The 14,061-nt window shown below is 37.7% G+C and overlaps 3 protein-coding genes across 3 annotated transcripts; 2 read left to right on the top strand and 1 right to left on the bottom strand.

Moving 5' to 3' along the window:
* Positions 1-684: 684 nt before the first annotated feature.
* LOC137959621 (uncharacterized) lies at positions 685-1,652 on the top strand. The gene has a single exon (XM_068806976.1). The coding sequence runs from the start codon at positions 867-869 to the stop codon at positions 1,650-1,652; it is 786 nt and encodes a 261-aa protein (XP_068663077.1). The 5' UTR covers positions 685-866.
* Positions 1,653-1,946: 294 nt separating this feature from the next.
* Positions 1,947-5,124, bottom strand: LOC137959839 (ubiquitin-conjugating enzyme E2 32-like). The gene is made up of 5 exons (XM_068807224.1): positions 4,822-5,124; positions 4,051-4,182; positions 3,878-3,962; positions 2,554-2,717; positions 1,947-2,466 (listed from the first exon to the last, which is right to left on the bottom strand). The coding sequence occupies exons 1-5, from the start codon at positions 4,930-4,932 to the stop codon at positions 2,056-2,058; spliced, it is 903 nt and encodes a 300-aa protein (XP_068663325.1). The 5' UTR covers positions 4,933-5,124; the 3' UTR covers positions 1,947-2,055.
* A 3,533-nt stretch (positions 5,125-8,657) lies between these two features.
* Positions 8,658-10,445, top strand: LOC137959620 (DELLA protein RGL1-like). Its single transcript, XM_068806975.1, has one exon. The coding sequence runs from the start codon at positions 8,658-8,660 to the stop codon at positions 10,443-10,445; it is 1,788 nt and encodes a 595-aa protein (XP_068663076.1).
* Positions 10,446-14,061: the final 3,616 nt, after the last annotated feature.

Here is a 14,061-nt window from a genome sequence, read left to right as displayed (position 1 = left end):
ATTTTAAAATAATATTTATAACATTTTTGTTGTATTTTTAAATACAATAAATTATATATATATATATAATAATTATAACATATGTAGTAATTTTATTTTACTAAATAATTATATTTAGTAAACATTATATAGAATAAAATTTTATAAATATTAATATGATTTAGTAAATACATTATTTAATTGCTTAATTTCAAATTTAAACTATATGTGATATTTATATTTTACTTAATAATTATAGTCATCTAATATAATTAATGTATAAATTTAATATAATGATTCATATAATTAAATAATGGAATAAAAAATATTTTCTAATTTATCATAATACCCATTTATAATTAAATCTTAAACTATAGTCAGTGAAATATATTTCACCAATGAAAGAAATCAATTACTGGCAAGATTCAGATTCCAAATTTGAAAGAGTTCTCCTCGTGCCAGTGGAAAGATCTTCGTTTTCATCTGGATGTGAAAAAAATGGTGATTTCAGAAACATTCGCATACTCGAACAGAAATTGTACCTGAACGCGAGCCCAGTCTGCACTTTGCACTTGACGGCCGGCAATAGGGTTTCTCCTAAACGCGTCCAAATGTACTCTTCCAGTCTGATCACCCAGATTTCTTATATAATTGAGCAGTATTCTATGCTTCTCCTCTATCCATTTGAAAGTATAATAAAGATTTTCTGGTAAGAAGACGCGAGGACTGTGTCATGCGCCCATGATATTGATACCCTCCGTTTTAATTTTCACCAACCATAGAGGCCGGAGTCGTGCTGATCACCACTTCAATCTTTCGTCTATATTCATGATCGCCACTGGTTTTGCAAATAAAAGAGGCTTCAGTCCTTGTCGGTCTTGACAGAAATGGAGAAATGGAGACAAGGAGAGAAGTTGAGCAGAACTTTATTGATGCCCTCCTTTTATTTCTTCACGCTCGCCATTCTAAGCCTTCTTTCCCCTCTCTCCCTTGTCTTGCTGGCTAGGCTTTCCACCGCCCGTCAGCTTCTTCCTGTCATGCCCCATCCGACTCCATCCTCCACTATCATCTCCTTCCTCGTAGACTTGAACCCCCCTCTGGTTCACATTCTCGTCTTCTCCATCAGCCTCCTGGCCCTTCTCGACTCTCTCACAGGCCGAGATATTCGACCAAGCCTCCTCGTTTCGTGGACGGCTTTATGGGTCTTGCAGCTGTGTGTCGGAGTGGGCATTGAGGCGACTATCGTCGCCGGAGAATGGCCGTTGGAGAGCGGCGAATGCCGCCTGACATGGGCGCAACGGACTCTGTTTTTTGTTGGGTTGCACGAGATGACGATTTTCTGGATGAGAACAGTGGTGAGACCTCTGGTAGACGATACGGTTTATGGGGAGAACAGAGAGGAGACGGCAGCGCAGAGGGTGGTGACGGGGGCGACTTTCGGTGCAGTCTGGTGGTGGAGATTGAGGGATGAGGTGGAGATTCTGGGTTTGGTGGTGAGCCTAAAGAAAGAGGTAGCGGCAGGGATCGACATTACAGATTTCATCTGTTTGAGCCTGTATTACATCACGGTAGTAATGGGCGTGGTGAGGCTAGTGAAAGGCATGGTGTGGGTGGGGAAGCTATGTATGGTTAGAGCAAATGTCCAGTCCGTCGATAACAGTGACAAGGTCTAATTCTTTTTCTTTTCTGTATCGGATTTGTAAAGATTCTTCAGTGTTCTCTGTTTGTCTAATGCTCAGTGACTGTTCCAATAAAAAAATTATAGATAGTAAAGAAAACATGATATACAAGAAAATCAGTCCAAACTCATTGCAGTTCAAACCATAAGCTGATCTAATTTGAAAAATGAAAAACCATTTGATTACATAATACTGGAAAAGATAGTTAATTGGTTAAGATTATCATAAAATAATATTGTACAAAGTTGCCTGCTTAAATCGAGCATGTAGATGTCGATAGAGGAAACAGAAACCAATATTCGATGACAATAATGCCGAATTTTATTTACACACTACTTATCCAAACTGGACAATGACTGTGCGAAAATATTGTAGGAAGATGTAAAAAAAATTAAATTTACAGACCATCTACAGGGCTGCCATAGCCATTGGCTTTCATGAACTTCTTCACTAACAGAACCACAATTGCAATTGTCAGACCAAAAGCTGCCCATGTAAATAAGCGATCATCGGGTTTCTGAACCCGAGGCTGAGAGCTTGACTCGGCTGACATCCTTCTTGTCAACTGAAAACCAGCACTAAAACTTACTCGTAGGGGTCCTGCATCGGCATTCACTCGGACCTCCCGCACATCCTCTACAGTCATTGGTTCTGCTTCTGATGGATTAGGATGCTCAGTCGCCATATCTTCCAAAATTTCTGAATTTACCTGGGATTCTCCCACTTCATTACTTGAAATTTCTTCTGCTGGAGGAGCTGGGCTCGGATGGGGTACTGGGAGAGCTTTGCACAACATATATTGGTGAATCTGTATCGTTAAAGAAAACAGAGTGACTTCTGATGGTATGAAATGTTTTGCAAGATAGAAGATTAAACTAGGGTTGCAATGCAAAACCTCATCCATTAGCTTCTGGCGGTCAGGTGTTCCAAAAATTGGGGCAGCATCCCTTGATTTGATGGCAAGAGCCCGCCTCTCTTCTTTCTTGTAATCGAGAGAGCCCAGTGCTCCATCTGGATTAGTGGGCATGAAGGCAATGAGTGCCACCAAAGCAGTTCGTACTGCAAACAGGAACGGTTAATTAGCTTAGTTTCAGATGGTTCTTAATAAAAGCATACTTAGCAGAAGTTCAGTATCAACAAGTACACAAGTTACCACACAAACATATTATACGGTAAGCAGCACCAAACTTACTACGTAAACATATCTTTCAAACAACCTAATCACGATACCTTAATTCCAGCCCATATCATCCAATAATGACTGTGAAACAACAATTAGATGGCATAAAAAATTACATCTCATACCATGCTCATATAACTTAAAGAACAGACTACAAAATGTTTGATGGCACACTTAACATACACAAAACGGGATGACACCCAACTACAACCGCAAGAAGCACTGACATATTGTACATTATACTGCCACATGCATTCATGTGGCATGAGTATGTACATTTATCACTGAAGAAATGGATGTCATTTGATTACTCTGTCATATGGCTGACATGCCACTAGACAGTCTCAAGGAGCCAAAAATACATTTTTGTGGCACCATGCTCGTATAGTCTACAAACCAGAAAAAGAGTAAACTGAATATTTGGTGCTACAAATGGAGAGAAAGCAAGTTGTTTAAACACAAAAGAAACTGAGATCTGCCACCCATCATGGACAAATGAACATTCATAAAGCATTTCCAAAAAAGGAGTAATCAAGAAAATCTGCCAATTGAATTCTAGTCTGTTAAAAGAGAAAGCTAAGTCTCACAAAATGGGTCACGGGAGAGGGAGAGACCCCATATGCAGGCCTTATTGCACCACAAGGAGCACAGTCGTTGAATCTAATTGTTTACTAGTGCAGCCCAAATAGAGCAGTAAAATCAGTCAATAGGCATAAGCAAAGCCACAGTGAGAAAAGAATGACCTGACAGGAAATATGTATTTCTAGAGAATGAATTTAAGCAAAAATACAAACAACAGATAACTAACACTATTCAATCTGGCACTCTATCTATGAAACAAGTAAATAAAAGAATAAATTTATTATGCCAAACATAAAGACAGGAACAAAAACATTTGACCCTAAATCATCTATCCTCATCATGAATCATGATCTCGCTAAGTGACATATGCTGCAACCTACTTTTCAAAACTCGACTGCATAATATAACATGCAGACAGTACAGATGAAGCACGGAGTTGAAAATAAAAAAAACTTACCACTCCAGGACGGTTGCCAATGTTCAGGATGATGATTTGATATACTCAGACAAATTTTAGTTTGAGTTTCAAAGCGACCATTTGGCTGCAAAGAAACAAGAAATTGTCTATGGGCATGAGAAAGAAAATAAAAAATAAAAAATAGAACTTCAAGACTTGTAACTTTATAATACCGTTAGCAACATAAATGATGGAGGCTTGAAAGGATATTCCGCAGGCAACTGGATTCGTCCGTGATAAATTCCCCCTTCAAACTCACTATCACGAGGACCCCTAATTGCAAATTGCCACTCGAATATATTTTCCTGAACACATAGTAAATTCTCAGTTATCACCACCAGAATGGATTTAGGGCAGAAAATAATAGACAGAGAGATTTTAAACTTGTATCTTCTCCACTAAAAAGATGGTTTCAGACGGCTAGATCAAAGTATTTATCCAGACTGGATTTAGGACAGGAAAGAAAATAAACGAAGGGGTTCAAATTTTACATTTTCCCACTAAATATAATGATTCATCACAATCGGTTAAATACTTAAATTATTTAAGTGATCCAATACTCAGATGTGATGTTTCAAACAGCTAAATTTCCAAAAATACAAGGACACATAATCCTCAATCAACAGATCAAAGTATTTCCAACAGTCAAAATCTAAACGCAACCTACGGAAAACTGAAACCTAGTTCCCTCCCGTGACAGACATCGTTTTGAATCAAATCAAACTTCCGAAGCTTGTCACGTCCACAGATCATATAAACTCCGAAACATTTCCAGGGAAACTCACAGCCACCCACCAAATCCAGAAGGATCGTCCCACGAAAAGTTAAATAAAAACAAAGAAAGCCGGTAAACCCCTATCACCAAGCCGCATCCAAAAAAGTCAAAGCCGAAATGATACAAACAAAATAAAAAAACACAGACTAGGGTAACCATATGATGTTACCTCAAGAGGAAGGCTCATGAAATCATCAGAAGGGTTCGATTGCATCTCTTTCACCTCCTGAAGTATCCGCTTCACGGCCGGATTCTTCAGATTGTACCGTTCCTCCGCCATGTCGGTACAGAAACAGCGTCAACGCAACCTGAGGGGAGGAGATCTGAAGCCTTCAACAATATCGAGTATAGGTGGAAGATAACGACGGGAAGTTGATACAACGGTGATGGGAGGCAAAACGAAATTGCTTCGAAATCGATAAAGCCACAGAGTCGGCGGCAGCGAAACGGAATAAGTTAAAAAAGGTTTAGGAAGGACGTGGTGGAGTTCAATGGAGATCTGACGGGCAGGATAGCGTTGCTGATTATTGGACTCGATGACGAGAATGAGAGAAGAAATCTGACGTGTCGAAATTTTATTTGACGAGGCTATGAATGGGTCTCTCGCTATTGAGAAACGAGAAGAGTTGGGTCATGGTTCGAACCGAGCCCGAATGTACCCGGTTCGAGCCGAGTTATGCAATCTAGATTTCTAATTAAGTGATGAAGTGAACTTCGAGCAAACTGTCATTTTGTGATACATTGTGATAAAAATGTGATAAGAGATCATTTTTGGGTATAATTATCTCATTTTTTCCCTCTCTGAAATTTTTTTTCCTTTTCCTTCCAAATTCCCCGGTAGCTTTGCTTTGTGCAATTAACCCTGATCATGTGCTGAGACTCGATTGAACCAAATCCATTTTTCTTAACATGGGAAGAGTATAAATTTGAATCCAATAGACATTGGTTTACCTTTTGATGTGAATCTTAGATCTTTGGTCGTAAATTAAAATATTATGATTTTATATTCTTATTACATACATTTCATTTAATGTGTCATTTTTAAAGCTGAATTTATATAATTTCTATTTATTATTAAACATATAAATGATTTAACATGCTTTATATTAATTTACTAATAAATATATCATTAATTTGTTCTATTATAATTTTATCCATCTTATTAATTTATTTTTGTATAAATAAAGACCTAAACTCAAGTACTTGTTTAGAATGTATATATCAAAGACCTAAGATGAGTCAAAACCTCCTTGACTAGGCCTTGTTGGCTAGTGGAACCAATTAATCAATTTATCTAATTTGTTTGATTGGATCACTCATGCAAGGAGAGAGTCCTTCCCCCGTTCTCGTGCCTTGTAGATTTATAGAGAGTGGGAGTGGGAGACATTGATTCTTCGATATGTGTTATCATTTGGTGATTCAACCCAATTGACTTGGTTCAATTAGACATAGTCACCTCTCTAGGACGGTGACCAAGTTAGCTTTTATAACATTGATAATAAGATGACTACATCTGATGAAACATTCCCTCAAAATTGAATTGATTCTCAATCACAATTAATCAAAACAAATACAGTAAATGCATGTTGATTATGCAAGAGTAAGGAGCTGAGATTAACTAGACAACAAGTTGCAGAAGAGAGAGAAATGACTGGATAGAAAGTACATGTAAGGTAGTAGGAAGGGGAGGGTGTTTTTTATTTTTTATTTTTGGCCTCCACAACTTCTCCTAGGGGTGGCATTGAATCGAGGCGAGCCCGAACCTGCATATGTTCGAGCCGGACTTGATTTAACACTGATAAGGTTGTTCTTGGTAAATTTTTATAACATGGTTTTAAACTCAAGTTTCATGGTGATCCAAATGAATGAACAACCGCACCTTTCTGCCTTGACTCAACAAATCTTGTTAGTCAAAGGATTAAGAGGCTCATTTCCCTCTTATTGATGGGAGAGAAGGGTGAGGAAAGGGCCCTTAGCTAGGTCATGTCAATCTTCATTTACTCAACATTTGTCTCAGAGCCTGTAAATGCTATGCTAAACCATATTATTGTTAGATATGAAATTGCATCGTTCGGAGAAGAGATGTGGAAGAGCAGCGATTGGGGCGAACAAAATCACATCGTCCGGTGAAGAGATGTGGAAGAGCAACGACCGGGGAGGATGGAATCATATCGTTTGGTGAAGAGATGTGGAAGACCAGAGGCACTGGTAGCGGCTGGGGTGGATGGACTCGCATCATTTGGAAAAGAGATGTGGAAGAGCAGTGGCACTGATAGTGGCTAAGGCCTACAAAATCACATCGTTTAACGAAGACATGTGGAGGAGCAATGACACTGGTAATAGCTGGGGCAGACAAAATCTCATCGTCCAGAGAAGAGATGGGGAAGAGCAACAGCTTGGGTGGACGGAATCACATCGTCTAGATGGGAAGAAGAGGGTTTGTAGTGAGGGTTTTTATTTATTTTATTTTTTTGTTGCACGTGCGAAAACTCACACATGTGAATTATGCGTGTGAGTTCGCACGTTGTGTAGGTATGTGCGCAGGATAGGGCGTCGGGGGGAAAATAATTCCCCCCTAGACTTAAGTTGCCTGGCTTAGTTCTACCGAGTCCAAGCGGGGGGAAGCTTGGTGTGGCGTCGGTGAGGGTGGTTGCCCATAGAGCGGACGACGGCAACGATGAAGGTGGAGGGATTTCGACGGGAAATCAACGACAAGAGACAGAGTCGGAGAGGAGGGAGAGAAAGGAGCAGAAGGGGCACATGGTTCTAGCAAGCGATAGGGAGCGGCGATGGCGACAACAGGCGAAGAATCGAGCCCAAGGTTCGGCTTTGGTGGCGATTTCTAGCGACGACGAGCTGGTTCTGATTAATCGATCAAAAGCTCTGATACCATATAGAATTTCAGGATGGAGAATAATATTTGTCATGGTTTTCATTGATGAGGAATGAATTATTTATAAAGTTTACAACAAAGACTGTAGAGATTACAACTCTTCATAGTTTGAGTTTGAGTCTATTTTGTACTTATATTTTGATCCTTATCTATTAATTATCAGATAATATACTCATTCGATGATCTTTGGCACAACCTTTGAGTTTCACTTAAGAAGGGATTGACAGACCCTTGAAGGTAAGAATCTCCGACATCTTTTTGAAGCATGCCGCCGGAGATCCTGTTGTAGAATTGCACCTTGTTGGCTTCTTAGTATTCTGTGATTCCTATGCTTTATTCCTTCTTTTTTGTCTGCAATTGATGCATTTACTTTTGATGTAGATTTTTGGTATTATGATAGAACCCATAGGTTGAAATCTAAAACTGCTCCGGTATCTCGAATGTAAAATCAACGAAGTGAACATTGGAGTTGCAGCTTTGTTCATCTGCTTGGCTTCTGTTGTTGTTTTACCTCATTTAATAACATTAGTTTCTGTCCAGATTCATTCTTATAGTTGCAGTTGGCTCCCTCCTTTCAACCAAATTCAGGCCAAAAGATAAATCCAGAACTTGCCACGATTGCAGGCTTAATCGGTAGCATCGACATATCAACTCTAAGCTTTCGCCCTTCTGTCGGCGCTGCATATTTTACAATATATAAACTCTGGTTAGTTGATGAGATTATGAAACCAGTGGCTCGAATGTTTGCCGAGGGAAAATCTCCATCACCGAGTGATAATCCCAAGGTGGACTAAATTAATTTTCTTTTGTAGTTTCATCACAGTAAAAAAATCAGCGAGAAGGTCGAAGATTGATAAAATATTACAAATTGATTTTGATATTGATTGTGTCAAGGCGTGTGCTTTTGATTATCTTAAACTGCCTAGCAATTATGTATTTGTGTCTTTCTAGTCCTTTGAATACGGATTATACAGGTGAATTTCTTGGTGTTTATGCTGATTCTCTTTTATTTGTCAATGAAAGACTGGTTCAAATCTCCAAAGGGAGGAAATCAAGAAACTTATATTTATCTCTAAAGATTCTTCTGTCAGTTGGTCGGTTCCCATTTCGAGATGGCTAGATCTCTGGCTTCCTTCGATCCCTTCAATTTTCAGGGAGCTCTAGATGCTAATGGTTACAGCTCGTTAGGCGGACTGCAAAGAGAGGAAGTTGGCCAAGGGAAAAGAACTCATTTCATGGAAACCCCAGAATGGGCAGTTGTTGATCATCTCTTCTCTGATTGTGGCTTCACTCAAGACAACCTGTTCGAGAAAGGAATTCTGCCAACGAAGGACCAGCAAGTTTATCCGGAGTTCATCATGGCTGATGACATACAATTTGAACCGGAAGTTCAGTCTTTCCATGATCTAGAAAAGCTGAAACCTGATCCGAGTTTCACTCAGAAGCCGGCAGTCGTAGAAACCTGGGAGGTACTGGAACCTAAGAAGGAGAAGAGTAGTTCGATATCTTTGGCATCGCTGGAGCTTCTCAACAACTACAGGGCTACCCAGAAGAGTTTTATGATCAGCAGGGAAAAGATCAAAGAACCGAGCATCGCGGTGGCTTTGCCTCTTACTGCAGGAAGGCGAGAATTGTCGACGGAAGATGTGATGAGGGTCGCCGGCGCTCACTACATAGAAACCTCAGTAAAAGACGATGATCTCTCGATGCTACAGCATCCATTCGGTACCTCGCTTGCGGGTCTCACGGAGGATGAAATCAAAGACGTTGAGCTAGCCCAGCTCCTTCTAGCTTCCGCTGAGAAGATTGGCAACCAACAATTCGATCGAGCAAGCAGACTGTTAACCCAGTGTCGCTACTTGTCCTCCGATGTGGGCAATCCAGTCCAACGCGTAGTCTACTACTTCGCCGATGCCTTGCGCGAAAGAATCGACAGAGTAACGGGAAGAATTTCATGGAAGGATTCGGAAGGTAGAGTTAAATGGGGTGAAGAGCTCGAGGATTTGACGAGCGGCCCGCATCCTGCTCTGTTGGCTTGCCATCAATGCCTCCCATTCTCGCTCGTGATGCAATGTACTCAAATCCAAGCCATATTGGACACGGTGCAGACATCGAAGAAGATTCATTTGGTTGATATGGGCATCAGAATTGGAGTTCAATGGACTCTTCTGATGCAGGCTCTTGCAGAAAGGGTCACCTGCCCCGTGGAGCTGCTCAAGATCAGCGCTGTTGGAGCATCAGCGGAGAGGATGGCAAGGACGGGTAAACGATTGACGAGCGTCGCACAGAACCTCAATTTACCTTTCGCCTTTAAGGAAGTTCCCGTCTCAGACATGAAAGACCTGAAGGAAGACATGTTCGAGGTGGAGGCAGAGGAGTCCGTGGTTGTCTACGCTTCAGTCGTATTAAGCCTCATGATTGTGGAGCCGGAGAGCCTGGAAAATACGATGAGGGTGATCAGAAGCTTGAAACCCTGCTTAATGGCGGTCACTGAAGTGGAGGCAAATCTTAATTCGCTCTCTTTCAACAATCGGTTCATCGAATGTCTCTTCTTCTTCAGCGCGTGGTTCGATTGCTTAGACGCCGGCATGGACAAAAACGACCCAAACAGGATGTCCGTCGAAGCCGATTTCTTTTCCGAAGGCATCCGAAGTATGGTAGCGACGGAGGGGAGGGAGAGGATCGTACGGCATGTGGGACTTGATGTATGGAGATCCTTCTTCTCGCGTTATGGATTTATGGAGGTGGAAATGAACCAGATGTATCTATACCAGGCGGAGCTGATCGTCGAGAAATTCCCCACTTGCAGTTCTTGTACCATCGACGTGAACGGGAAGAGTTTGATTATTAGCTGGAAAGGCACTCCCCTTCATTTTATTTCTGCGTGGAAGCTCAGATGAGAGACGATCGAGCTTCGTTCATGACGGATGTGAATATCTGTAATTTATCAGTGTCCGAAAAATAACTAATAGCAGGAAGGGTTTTCATTGTATTGATCATGATCCCATGAAACTAGGGGACTGGAGCTTTACCCAGTCTCTGATGTAGCCATTTTTACTTGGGAATTTTACCAAAATACCGGTTTTAAACAACTTATTTATGAAAATAACGAAGATCACAAATTATTTACAAAACTACCGAACTTTGACCGGTCCACCGTATATGTGGACAGTCAAAGGTGACACGTAAGCTTTGACTGCTTACGTGTCGCTTCATCATCAGAGCGATGCTGTAGATGAACACATAGACTGCCACGTCATTATTATTGACACGTCATTCGCCACGTCATTACATGATAAAATTTTGAATAAATTTAAAAAAAATTAAAAAATCACATACACTTTTTATTACCTTATATCTAAAATAAAAAATTATTTAAAAAAATTAATAAACAATTAAAAAATTAACTCTTACTTATTTAACACCATTTAATATCAATTAAAATATTTATTAATTAAAAAAATTATCGTTATACTTTTTATTTCTTCATATTTTACAAAATAAAATAAAATAAGTAAATTAATTAGATTTAAAATATTTATAAATTAAAAAAATAAAAAAAATATTTTAGAGTTTAAAAATACTTTATTTGTATATTTTTATCACCTTATTTACGAAATAATAATATTTACAAATTTTAAATATTTATAAATTTAAAAAATCTTACTCTTAAGTCTTACCCATATATTATCGATTTAAAATATTTAAAATTTAAAAAAAAATACAAAAAAACTATTTTAGAGTTTAAAAATATAATTTATTTGTATATTTTTATCACCTTATTTATAAAATAATATTTAGAAATTTTAAATATTTATAAATAAAAATAATCTAACTCTTACCCATTTACTATGGATTTAAAATATTTATAAATAATTTTTTTTATTTTTAAGTCTTACCCATATATTATTTATTTAAAATATTTATAAATAGAAAAAAATTTACTCTTAAATCTTACCCATATATTATCCATTTAAAATATTTATAAATTAAAAAAAATACAAAAAAAATTGTTTTAGATTTTAAAAATATAATTTATTTGTATACTTTTTATCACCTTATTTACAAAATAATAAATTATTAAAAAATATATTATTTAATTAAAAATCTTACAAAACTTTACAATAATTTTAATTTGGCAAAAATTTTATTAACATAAAATCAGAAATTAAACAGTAAATCACATAAAAATCAATACAGTAATTAAACACATAAATTCAAATTAACATTATAATTAAATACAATAATTCTATTCAATTAACAAAAATCCTAAAAAATCACCCCAAGGTTTTGAGAGAATGGCCGGGACGAACAAAGGGGAAGGGAAAGAACGTTGGCGGCGAGAGGATGAACAGAGGGTTGAGCGGAGGGCGTCGAGGGCGAGGCCGAGCGGCGGCAACAGGGGCGAGGTCGAGGCCGAGGCAGAGCAGCAGCCGCAGGCGAGCGGCGGCAGCGGGGACGAGGCCGAGGCAGAGCAGCGGCCGCAAGCGATTTTCTCCTCCACGATTTTCTCCTCGCCTCTCATCTCGGCTGCTCTCCTCTCGTCGCTCGCCTTCTGCCGCCTCCCCTGCTGCCGCTCACCTCCCCTGTTGCTGCTCGCCTCCCCTGTTGCCGCCGCTCGGCCTCGGCCGCTCGCCTGCGGCCTCTGCTCTGCCTCGACCTCGACCTCGCCCCTATTGCCGCCACTCGGCCTCGCCCTCGACGCCCTCCGCTCAACCACTCTCTCTTCGTCTCAGCCTTATCATTCGTTCTTTTTCTCCGTTCCCCTCTGTTCATCCTCTCGCCGCCGACGTTCTTTCCCTTCCCCTTTGTTCGTCCCGGCCATTCTCTCAAAACCTTGGGGTGATTTTTTAGGGTTTTTGTTAATTGGATAGAATTATTGTATTTAATTATAATATTAATTTGAATTTAGGTGTTTAATTACTGTATTGATTTTTATGTGATTTACTGTTTAATTTCTGATTTTATGTTAATAAAATTTTTGCCAAATTAAAATTATTGTAAAGTTTTGTAAGATTTTTAATTAAATAATATATTTTTTAATAATTTATTATTTTGTAAATAAGGTGATAAAAAGTATACAAATAAATTATATTTTTAAAATCTAAAACATTTTTTTTGTATATTTTTTTAATTTATAAATATTTTAAATGGATAATATATGGGTAAGATTTAAGAGTAAATTTTTTTCTATTTATAAATATTTTAAATAGATAATATACGGGTAAGACTTAAAAATAAAAAAAATTATTTATAAATATTTTAAATCCATAGTAAATGGGTAAGAGTTAGATTATTTTTATTTATAAATATTTAAAATTTCTAAATATTATTTTATAAATAAGGTGATAAAAATATACAAATAAATTATATTTTTAAACTCTAAAATAGTTTTTTTGTATTTTTTTTAAAATTTTAAATATTTTAAATCGATAATATATGGGTAAGACTTAAGAGTAAGACTTTTTAAATTTATAAATATTTAAAATTTGTAAATATTATTATTTCGTTAATAAGGTGATAAAAATATACAAATAAATTGTATTTTTAAACTCTAAAATATTTTTTTTGTATTTTTTAATTTATAAATATTTTAAATCTAATTAATTTACTTATTTTATTTTATTTTGTAAAATATGAAGAAATAAAAAGTATAACGATAATTTTTTTAATTAATAAATATTTTAATTGATATTAAATGGTGTTAAATAAGTAAGAGTTAATTTTTTAATTGTTTATTAATTTTTTTAAATAATTTTTTATTTTAGATATAAGGTAGTAAAAAGTGTATGTGATTTTTTAATTTTTTTTAAATTTATTCAAAATTTTATCATATAATGACGTGGCAAATGACGTGTCAATAATAATGATGTGGCAGTCTATGTGTTCATCTACAGCATCGCTCTGATGATAGAGCAACACGTAAGCAGTCAAAGCTTACGTGTCACCTTTGACTGTCCACATATACAGTGGACCGGTCAAAGTTCGGTAGTTTTGTAAATAAATTGTGGTCTTCGTTATTTTCATAAATAAGTTGTTTAAAACCGGTATTTTGGTAAAATTCCCTTTTTACTTACTAGTACTCTCGGATCAGTTCGATCTAAATTCCGAATTTGATCGATTTAGTTTCTGTATTCATGCTTTGGTCCGTTTGAGATCTCTGACAGTAAAGAAACAAGATTAAGGTATTACGTATCAAATTTTGAGATTGATCTAAGAAACCGGATGATACAGGGCTTACAAGGTTCGGTAGATATACCGACAATAACAACTCAGTGAGTCTGTGAGTTCTGTGACCACTCCAAGTTCGGATCCACTGCTACCAGCGGACTAGCAGGCAGCAGATCCGAACTCCGAGTCCACTTATCCGTCACGATTTCCGAAGCCGCCAATTTTTCTGACAGATAGACAGTAACGCAAACGGCATATGACGTGGCAGTCTATTCGGGAAGAAATAGAAGAGAATAAGCGTTTCAGTTTTTCCGCTCGTCTGAAACACTGACACACCGTACGGTT

The sequence above is a fragment of the Aristolochia californica genome, unplaced genomic scaffold (genome assembly GCF_029961685.1).
Source record: "Aristolochia californica isolate CCGP_79_NKW_82.1479 unplaced genomic scaffold, dmAriCali1.0.hap1 SCAF_3, whole genome shotgun sequence".
Lineage (NCBI taxonomy): Eukaryota > Viridiplantae > Streptophyta > Magnoliopsida > Piperales > Aristolochiaceae > Aristolochia > Aristolochia californica.
This window is presented reverse-complemented; position numbering and strand designations above follow the sequence as displayed.